Genomic DNA, 10111 nt, shown 5'->3' with positions numbered 1-10111 from the left:
ATAAATGATGGCGCCTTCTTGGACGGCATATGGTAAAATTATTACAAAATATGGGCATTTAAAGTTGTATGCCCCTCCCCTAAACCAAAATAAAAAACTTAAGTCCCTCCCCAGTGCTTAAAATATTATTTTTGCACCACCCTCTCCCCCCTGACAAGTAACCAACAGTCCCTAACTAGCAGGCTTTTGGATGCAGGACTTTTTCTTGTAAAAGTAAAGAATCTGAAAACTTCTTCCATGAGTGTTCTATGTTTTTCTTTGTGTTTCCCTCATCGATGAATGAAGTCGACTTCTGTCTTTCTATTTATCTGTCTGTCTGTCTGCCTGCCTGCGTGTCTGTGGGGTGGGTGGTGGCCCCGCCCAGCTGATATACGTCATTGTAATTACCTCAGAGTCGTCACACCTGCGGGAAACTTCGAGACGAAAGCACACGCGACGCCTGTCAAATTATTTTGCCGCATAAAGTTTTGGAATGACTCAAATTAAGTTTGTGGATGTTGACATTTCTTCAAAAGCATGACCGAGTGGCTACAATGTTTGGTAAGTCTTTTAAACGGAACACCGACCAAAAGTTAGTTAGTTTTGTTCTGGGCCCAGCTGCCAGCTCTGCCTTTAATTGAGTCAATAACTAGACCTGTTTCGCTCATACTAAGATGGCATTTCCTGAAAGTTGTCAACACTTCAGACATGGTTGAGTCATTATCCAAGAGCGTTTACGAACTTTCATCATTCGTTAACTTTCACAAGTGTCTCAGAAGTCTTTTATCGGAGGTTAGTTTCTGTTGTATTGGCTGAATATGTACTGTCGAAGTGACAAGTATGGACATGTCTCGATGAAACTCTAAAGTTTATCAGTTCGTTTGTCATTTGGGAAATGAAATTGGGAACGGACATTTTTCTGTTTACCACTTTGTGTCTACACTCGAGCCTCTTCGCAGAATGTCACATTCGTGTGTCAGAGTCATTCCCAGCCAGTCTGAGCCCATGGTGTGAAATTCCCTAAGGGCTTAAACTCATTCATTCAAGCTTTTCCCCTCAAACACGACCGTGGGCTGCTCTCAAGTTCCTATGTTCAATTGCTGGGGATAAATTAGTAACTAACAATTAAAAAAGTAAAACTAAAATAATATCAATAACAATTTACCAACAAAACCCACAACATGCTAGTGCGTTGCCAATCTCCATATAAAAATGTGTCATTTTGACATGCTCTTGCAAATTACCGCACGTATATTCCCTAATTAACGATTCAAATGGATTTTATTAACATTTTAGTAATCTTTCTTCAATTCGGCGTGGTTGTAATCCGACAAATATCTTAACTCGCCTAATATTTTAGCTTTTATATCTGACCTGCGTGGTACTCAAGCACTTATCCCTCTACACAGTCTGCTGGCGGAAGCGAGAGTAAACCACCTCAGAAAGTTTAATTTCATCAAAGGAAAATGTCGTTGTGGGGATTATATGCTTGCCGATTTGAAGCGTGACTCGAAAATATTCAGAGGATGCCTTTATATTGTGGTTGACATTTCTTATATATTTGTGCGTTGTTGAACAAGATTATTATATTAGCTTTCAGTTGAGGTTTGTATGATTTTTTCCTCAATTGAAGATGAAGTCTGACAGGCTTATTCTGTGGTATATAATATGTTTTTTTTTTGTTTTGTTTTTTTTACTACTTTTATCATAAGACACATCAAAGTAGGTGTGTGTGTGTGTGTGTGTGTGTGTGTGTGTGTGTGTTTTTGGCGTGGGTGCGCATGTGTTTGTGCTTGCTAGTAAGATGCCCTGCCCCGGCATGTGATCTCTGGCAAAGTAGGGCAGCATGGATATTCCTGGGAGATAATGGGTGTGGACAGCAATCTGAAATATGTGTGATTGCCTTATTTGGTTATTCCCTCCATCTGGCCAGGTGTTGACTGTTTGGACACACTGTGTTTGTGTCACTTCTTGTTAAACCTGCAGGTTTTAGATGCCATTCAATCAGCTTAGCTGATTTTCATAGCACTATGTTCATCAGGCTGTTTTCATGCTCAGAAAATGGAGTTTGAGCCTGTCTGAAGGAAATCCCCTGCTCCCATCATATCCACCTGCCCACCTCTAATCTTGTGTATTAGCTTGTGGCCTGATCAGGAGTGCATTCCATTGGTTGGGCACGGTCTTAGGAAGTGTTGCATCATCTTAATCATATCTCTATAAAACAAGCAGGAGAGGAAAATGACTCATTTTTTTCTGTATGTTTGCAGTATTCAAACTTTTGATAACTATTCCTTGGTAAACAAGTCATTTCCTGTGAGCGGAACTGATTACCAGACTGCCATCAAAGGAGGAGACTATCAGATACTCAAACACAGTAATGAGGGGGAAAAACTAAGTAATGAATGCATACTAACATAATATGTAAAATCCAAATGATTTTAAATAGTGAATGCTTTCACATTTCAGCGATTATGTTCCTAAAGTTTTACTAAAGCAAATAATGTGGTAATTATTTATTTATTCATGTAAAAAGAAAAGCATAGCATCTTTTTGGAAAATGAACAAAACGAAGTCACCAAAAGCAAATAGAAACAAATGGTTAGGGCTGCTGCTAAAGATTATTTATTTTTCATGAATCTGATAATTATTTATTCAGTTAATTGATTGATTAGGTAAATAAGCGGTACAACGGTGATTCACAAGCCATCACAATCTCCCAGAGTCCAAGGTGACTCTAAAGTGTTGTTTGTTGCAACCAACTGCCCAGAGAGATTTGTTTACAATAGAGCTTCAAGAGCTTAATCGATTAGTTGTCAACAATTTAATTAATCATCAACACATTTGATCATTGTGTTTGCATTTTTTTTTTTTTTTTTTAAAGGAAAAAAAGTCAAAATGCGATTGCAGCTTCTTCAAGTGAATATTTGGGGGTTCTTTACTCCTCTTTGACAATTACCTATATATCTTTGGGTCTTGGACAAAACTAGACATTTGAGGACGTCATCTTGGACTTTGGGAAATACTGACCCGGATTTTTTAACCTTTTTTTCCTGACATTTTTTAGACCAAATAACTAATCGATTAAAATAATCGTTAGTTGCAGGTGAAACAGGAGACTGTCCCATTTTTTATCAATTTGTTTGATCTATAAAATGTCAGATTTCATTAATATTTATTAGATAGAGAGATTTCCCCTTTTTTAGCAGAAGCTGACATATTGAAATGTCTTGTGTTGTCTCACCAACAGTCCAAAATACAAAAGGATTCAGTCCAAAAAAAACCCCAAAAACAAACAAACAAACAAAAAAAACAGTATTCAGGTTTTAGAGCTGGAGCCAATTAATTAAAAACAAAAAACACCTACTCATTAATTTTCTGTCAACCAATTAATCATTTTCCTCCGAAGGTTTATTTCTCATTGATGTGGCCCCTCAAACCCATGGGGGCATTTCCACGGTCCAGCCGAGACGTGGGAGGCAGCAGGACACAGCGGGACGTCCCCTGCATAGAGAACCTGGAGTACCAACAGGGCAACATCTGCTGTTTAAACTGCCCAGCTGGTAAGACACATGGAGCCACACTTGATTATGTCCTCTGATACTGAAATTCTATCCCCAGCTCGAATCTTACATCCATCACCAGAGCTTGATTGTGACTGGTTGATATTAAGATAGAGTGACAGGTTCAGTTCAAGGGTCAATGAAGTCAGTGTATAACATGATTTTTGGATTATTTTCTATGTGTGTTAGGTACACGTCTGATATCGCCCTGTGACAGAGCAGGACGGAGGGGCCAGTGTGAGGAGTGTGACGATGGGACATACACTGAGCACGACAACGGACTGAAGCACTGTTTCAAGTGCACACAGTGTCACTCAGGTAATTCTGCTTGATGGCTTTACACTATCGATTGGAATGAGTGCGGAAGAAAAATCAATATTCAACCTTTTCAAAGTGCTCCGACCATAAACTCCGACTTAACAAGGTCTTTTTCATGTTGCTTTCTCAGATCAGGAAATTGTAAGGCCCTGTACTCACACTCAAGATGCTGAATGTCAGTGCAAACTGGGGAGATTTTGTGACCCTGACGATGCATGTGAGGTGTGCAAGAGGTGTTCAAGGTGAGTCTTTGCCAACCAGACAGAACACACCTGATGCTCAGTTCATTCAAAATAAGTGATTGAAAAAAAAATCCTTTTTATGTTGCACATTTCTCAGTTGAAGACTGCTCCTAAAAGGCCTCGCTCAGTTTAATTTCTTCATGCTTTCAATTTATCTTTTTGCCTGAACTAGGTGTGGAACGGATGAAGTGGTAGTGAGGAACTGCACCCCCACTGCCAACACAGAGTGCAAAAAAATCCAGCCCATCTCTGACTCCGCCTCAGGTACACCACTCACTGAAAAGCTCAACAAACATAAAGACACCAGACATAAAAGGTCTAATATCGTATCCAAAAATACGTATTATGACTTGCATATCTGTCAAGCTGTAAAACCAGAGAGAAACAAAGTATGAAATTATTATTATACCATAATATGGTGCTGACGGTTTTCCATTGTGCTTTTTTTTATCAGCAGGGACCTCTGTGACTTTGGTATGTGTGGTGGCTGCTGGTGTTGTGCTGGTTATCGGGATAATGGTCTTTATATTCGTAAGGAGACGTAGAGCAACAGGTAGGTAAAAATCAATTACTAGTTACTACAATCCCTGCACTATTAAATTGCTAAAATCTCAGTCTGTAGGAGAATTTGTACTTGTATAAAATGAAATGATCAATAACAAATGCAGCAAATAAGTTATTCCAGTCTCAGAAAAGGTAAACAGATTATACAAATTATGTAAGAAATGTAATTGCAATAATTACATAAAATAATGTTGTACCTTTTTAAAATGTACAAATACTACACACTGGCTGGGAAGAAATGCAAATAATTAATTTCTATGAAATAATAAAATAAGAATGAGGGAAAAGTGACTAAATTGTTAAATCATTTTAAACTATTTATTATAAGATCTTCAAGAACAGGCTGTAGTTGAATATCTGCCCCATCACAATCAGCATATACTCAGTGGAACAATAATTACATCAACAGGTGCAGTCAGGAAATTAAGACCTGGCAATGGAAATTATGGCACGCAGTATGACACAACACGTTTTCATTTCTGACAACCAACATTTGATGCACCGTAGAATTGTTTGTCTTGCTACAGGCTAAAAGTCACATTCCTGTATGGAAATGGAGTGTCATCTTAGGACTTGGTCTTTAAATCTGATGCTATTCTTGTCAAATATTGAATCTAAAGACAGTGGGATGTACAAGTCCACCACCATTAATAAATGTTCAACAAAACTAAATTGCGTAAGGCAGTGAAGTTAGTAGTTCTAGGGCTACAACTACAGTGACTATTTTCACTAGCTATTACTCTGTCGATTATTTTCCTGATTGATCTTTTAGTTTGTAGTCTTTTTAGTCTATAAAATATCAGGTGGTACCAAAATGGCTTGTTTTCCTTGATCTACAGTCCAAATTACACAGAAACAAGTAGTCTACTTAATGGTTTAGAGTGAGGGTGATGAACAGTGATGTCACTGCAGGCTTTGTGTCTTTGACACACATTGGCTGTGCTCCACACAACTGTGCCAACATGCTGCATGTTTTTGTATCAGTAAGGGCACAGAAACCTGCTGAACTGGACTCTCATAGCAGGTATGACGATTGTTTGAGATGATGATCACACAGGTACAGGCAGTGCAGCAAATTATGTGCTGCAGTACCACTTCCTGCTGACGATGTTGGAATAGGGTGCAGTAGGCAAAAACGTAAATATCAGGCAGGCCTACGTAAAAAAACATGTTAAACAACTGCCTGCAAGGGTGTATGTCATCTTTCAAACCAAACTTGAAGCTGGACTGCTTCCAGCTGTTGACAAGTTACAGTTAAACACCTTTCCATCTGGATTTAAGCCACGTGAAGGTGGCTTTCTCAGTCTCTACCTTTTGCCACACTGTTGGTAAACTCTACCCAATCTGACACAAACTGGTGCTGTGTCAATCCGGTTTGACCTATGAAAATCCCCACATTCTGACGTCACTGATTTGTGTGGTCAGAGGTGCTGCAATGAAAGTTGGAACACAAAGACAGCAGCAGTAGTTTTCAGCCCTTTGTTATTTAGTGTCAGTTTACCCAACAAGAATAATTCAACTCACACGTCCCTTTAAATAGCTGCTTGTGGACTTTAACCTCTCTTCTCGTACTTTCCTCAGGCTCTCAGAGAAATCCTGACGGGCTAAAAGCTGGACAGGTGAGGAATAATTCTGCATATACTATAGGATGGATTAAAACGAATGCAGAGCAGAACAATAAGCTGATCAAAGACTAAAGTTTGCTCAGATTTTATGGATAGATTTCAAAGAATAAGGATGAATGCAGCAGCCCATACCTAATGTACAGTAGACTGAGAAAAATAAAGGTGTTTTAGAATGACTCATTCTTCTAAAGGACATATTGGATGCCATTTTAAACAAGTTTATCATCCTCTCCAGCATCACAGCGACACCTGTCCCGCTGAGGAAAGCAGTAATGGGGAAACCCGCAGGCCAAGCCGCATGAATCTGATCCCATCCAGGCAACTGGTGAGAGCCTTATCCTCCGCCGGTACGGAGGATGAGCGCAAAGTGCTGTGTGAAAGCCTCAGCAGCTCAGCCAGTAACTCCCAGCACAGTCTAACTGGCCCGCCCTGCTCTGCCTTCCCTGCACCTCCCCCCCCTCAAGCCAGCCCCGTGGTCCTCAGGCAGCCCAACAGGGTGAGAGCAACAGCTCATTTCCACCCCTGCTTCCATCCTTGCTTCCTTCTTTGCTTTCTTCCTTTTTCATCTGCTTACTACTCGTTTGTTTTATAATGCTTTGCTGTCTTAACGACAGACACTCACAGCTCTTTGGTCACACGGGTCTGACTGTGCTCCTCCGCTCCATCACTATCATTCTACATGTGGGCTTACCAAGCTACACTCAGCTCTTCTGACCAACACTTTCATTTAAAACTAGTACTGACTGTTCACTGTCTGTTCAGCTGCAGTTCAGTTGCATATTTACTGTGGTAAATATGCTGTGGTGTTGTGATGAATACTGCACAAGTGTCTCAGACAACTTGTCAACTTGTCTCTTTTCACCCTGTCATGTTTCAGACTCCTGGAAGTTGTGAATACTAAAATACATTTAAATTAAGATTTTCATTGTCCCCAGTGGTTATAGATGTTGATTAACCCCAGTGAGCCACTGATGATTTAAGTGTTGTGACACAGTTTCTCCTGTAATTGTTGTTCAAAGTTGTATTGATAGTAGAATTGGATGAGTCACATGTTCCTTATTACACCTGTTAAAGATTAACATGAAGAGAGATCTTCTTATCGGTCGGCATTCCTTTCATTTCAAACCTGAAATACTTATTTGTTTTCTTTGTGCAAACAATTGTCAGTTCAAGCAAGGGAGCATGGCGTTTTGAACATGCCAAGTAACTGAATAAGAGATGAGTTGTATTCACCAGGTGTTATAATTTATGACTCATGAAGAGTTTCAACACACTTGGTAGGATGTTAATCATTGATTCTCTCTTTTGTCATTTAGGAAGATGAGCAATTTCCCATGCTTGTTCCTGTGAATGGTAAAGTATTTTTCTTTTCATTCCTTCTCTCAAATATAACACTCCTCCTTAAGTCACTGTTGCCATTACTACAATGGTGACAACATACTTGAGCAAGGTCACGGTGCTTGAATGAAGCTCTTTCTTTGTTTGCAGGTGAAGAGTCTCTCAGGAGCTGCCTTCCGTATGTCGAAGAAATAGACTACGACCTTCACAAGAGATTCTTCCGTCACCTCGGGATCAATGACAATGAGATCAAAAGCAGAGAGAGCCTTCCATATGATGACAAGATCCATGAGTTGCTGAAGGTTTGGATGGAGAAAAGGGGCAGAGAAGCCAGTTTAAATGACCTGCTGAAGGCCTTACTTGATCTGAATCATAGGCGCACCGCTGAGATCATCAAGGAAAAGGCCCTTGACAATGGTCATTATGTCTGTAAGTGTTAATGAGGGGTGGATATTTTCACCCCTCTGAAAACATGTAGGTCTGTGAGTACCACTTATGGTGTTAGTTCCTTGTTGCTGGAAGCTGATGAACCATCCAAAACTGGTTGGAGTAGCTCGCACAAGGCTACTGCCCATAGTAGTGTTTTGGCTTAGATAGTTTGTCTGTTCAGTTGTGGTAAAAGAAGAGAATTCATGAGTCATGTAGTCTCATAAATATCACTCATGGTGTGAGGTCCTTGTTGGAGTAAAGTTGTGTATCGTCCAATACTGGTCAGATTAGCAAATCGCAAGGCTACCACCCATAGAAGAACATATACAAAGTGCATGTTTTACTGAAGCTGCTGCTACTTCAGTAAAGGCACTGTACCGTACTGTACAGCTCTGCTGGGGAAATGCAGGATGTTGTTTGGGTATACCACATGCCTGCGTGACCTCACACACACACACTCCAAAAAGACAGCTTGAATTCAGTTGTTTTTGTCTGACTGAAGTGATTTATTCCTTCAGCTCTACATGGAGTAAAGTATTTAATTACAAGAAGTGTTTGCTGTCTTGGGCACCAGGTGTGCAAAGACCAAAGAAGAAAAATGAGCTTAAATCATAAGACAGGTTGATTGTTCATCAGACCTTATTGATGATTTAGCTCTGTTAATTTTCATATTTATTCAGTGACCAAAATAACTATTTTTCAATGAGAATGAATGTTTTAACGCATGCACTGATTGATCAGTAGAACATGTGAAGCATTGAACAAAATGCTGATATTTATGATGGTGGAGAGCAGTTGTGTTTGGATTTATTTAAATAGTATGCTCTCTGCCTGTATTATTGATTGAAATTGATGTTTTGATCATGGTTCAGGTCAGCTACTTTACTCACTCAAAGCACCTGATCAAAATGGATTCATGTTTGTTTTTGTTTTTTTTTAATCTCTCCCTGTCTGTGATGTGTTTATGGTCTGTTGTTACAGTTCTGTCATAATACTGATCAACACTGACATTTTAGAGGTTTACAGAACCACAAGAGGCTGTGCTGTGGGCCTCTGGTGTGCCTCACAAAAGTGCTTTGTTTACCTTACAGAGAGACTAATCACAATGTTTCACACATTGGCTACTTTGACTTTTCTACTTATCTGTTGCTTTCTCTCCTAGAGATCCTGTAGTGTTTGTGAAACTATTGTTTGTTTCTGATATTTTCATATGTACATTTTAATGAATTTTACAGACCTCTGTAAGGTTCTTGTTTTTGTTTTTTTTTAATACTTGAATGTGAATGAAAATAAACACTTTGTCTTGATTTTTTTCTATCACTATTTTGAATGAAATGACATGTTTTAAGTTTCAAGTAGTGTTTTTACACACAGAAAAAAAATATGTGGGTTATTGTGCACTGATGCAAACTCTCAGACAATATAATAAAAATACTGTTATACTGTACACTGTAAATTGAGTTGAGTCAGTGTGCTAGCTATTAAACGGGGCCACACCCTGGTTAGTGCAACAGGAACCACAAGTTAGGAACAGGCACTCTACTCATGATAACATAAAAAGTGAAATATTAATTTGTCTGAATGGGATCAGTTTTCTTATTATGTAGTTAATCAGCTGCCTCCAAATTCAATAGATAAAGTCAATAACATTACAAAAGCATACAGATATACAACTTGTGTTTTTGAGAAGACTTGGTGAATATGTGTTTGCATACCAGATAAATCACCACATTCATGCCACATATTTGCAACAAGTCTGGGTAATCTGGGTAATTTCCCACAAATTGCGCAATGCTGAAACAGGAAAAAACATGCCATGCTTTCCAATACCCATACTGCTATATTATATAGTGTGCCAGAAAAAGAGTTAGTATGTTCCAATACATAGTACAGCAAATGCTGTACTAGTTTGTTCCAATACATAGTACAGCAAATGCAAATATGTTTAACTACATCTGGTCTGATTTTGCAGTATGCAAGCCAGCATGCTTTTCTGGCTATTTTGACCCACAATCCTCCAATCCTGATAGCTCATTGACAGCTCATGTCAACAACA

The 10111-nt window shown here is 39.2% G+C and overlaps 1 protein-coding gene across 3 annotated transcripts; it reads left to right on the top strand.

Annotated features, from left to right (window-relative positions):
• The first annotated feature begins 380 nt into the window (after positions 1-380).
• LOC117253214 (tumor necrosis factor receptor superfamily member 10B) lies at positions 381-9362 on the top strand. 3 transcript variants are annotated; one of them, XM_033620606.2, is made up of 10 exons: positions 381-540; positions 3386-3539; positions 3729-3857; positions 3988-4099; positions 4272-4363; positions 4557-4652; positions 6245-6282; positions 6524-6784; positions 7605-7641; positions 7777-9362. In XM_033620606.2, exons 1-10 carry the CDS (start codon positions 517-519, stop codon positions 8064-8066), a joined length of 1233 nt encoding a protein of 410 aa, XP_033476497.1. In that variant the 5' UTR covers positions 381-516; the 3' UTR covers positions 8067-9362. The 3 variants fall into 3 exon arrangements, with proteins under 3 accessions (XP_033476497.1, XP_033476496.1, XP_033476498.1); XM_033620605.2 differs by having other exon boundaries at positions 4554-4652; XM_033620607.2 differs by having other exon boundaries at positions 382-540; positions 4554-4652; positions 6524-6613.
• The last annotated feature ends 749 nt before the right edge of the window (positions 9363-10111 follow it).

Source organism: Epinephelus lanceolatus, chromosome 9, assembly GCF_041903045.1.
Source record: "Epinephelus lanceolatus isolate andai-2023 chromosome 9, ASM4190304v1, whole genome shotgun sequence".
In the NCBI taxonomy this organism is placed as follows: domain Eukaryota; kingdom Metazoa; phylum Chordata; class Actinopteri; order Perciformes; family Serranidae; genus Epinephelus; species Epinephelus lanceolatus.
This window is presented reverse-complemented; position numbering and strand designations above follow the sequence as displayed.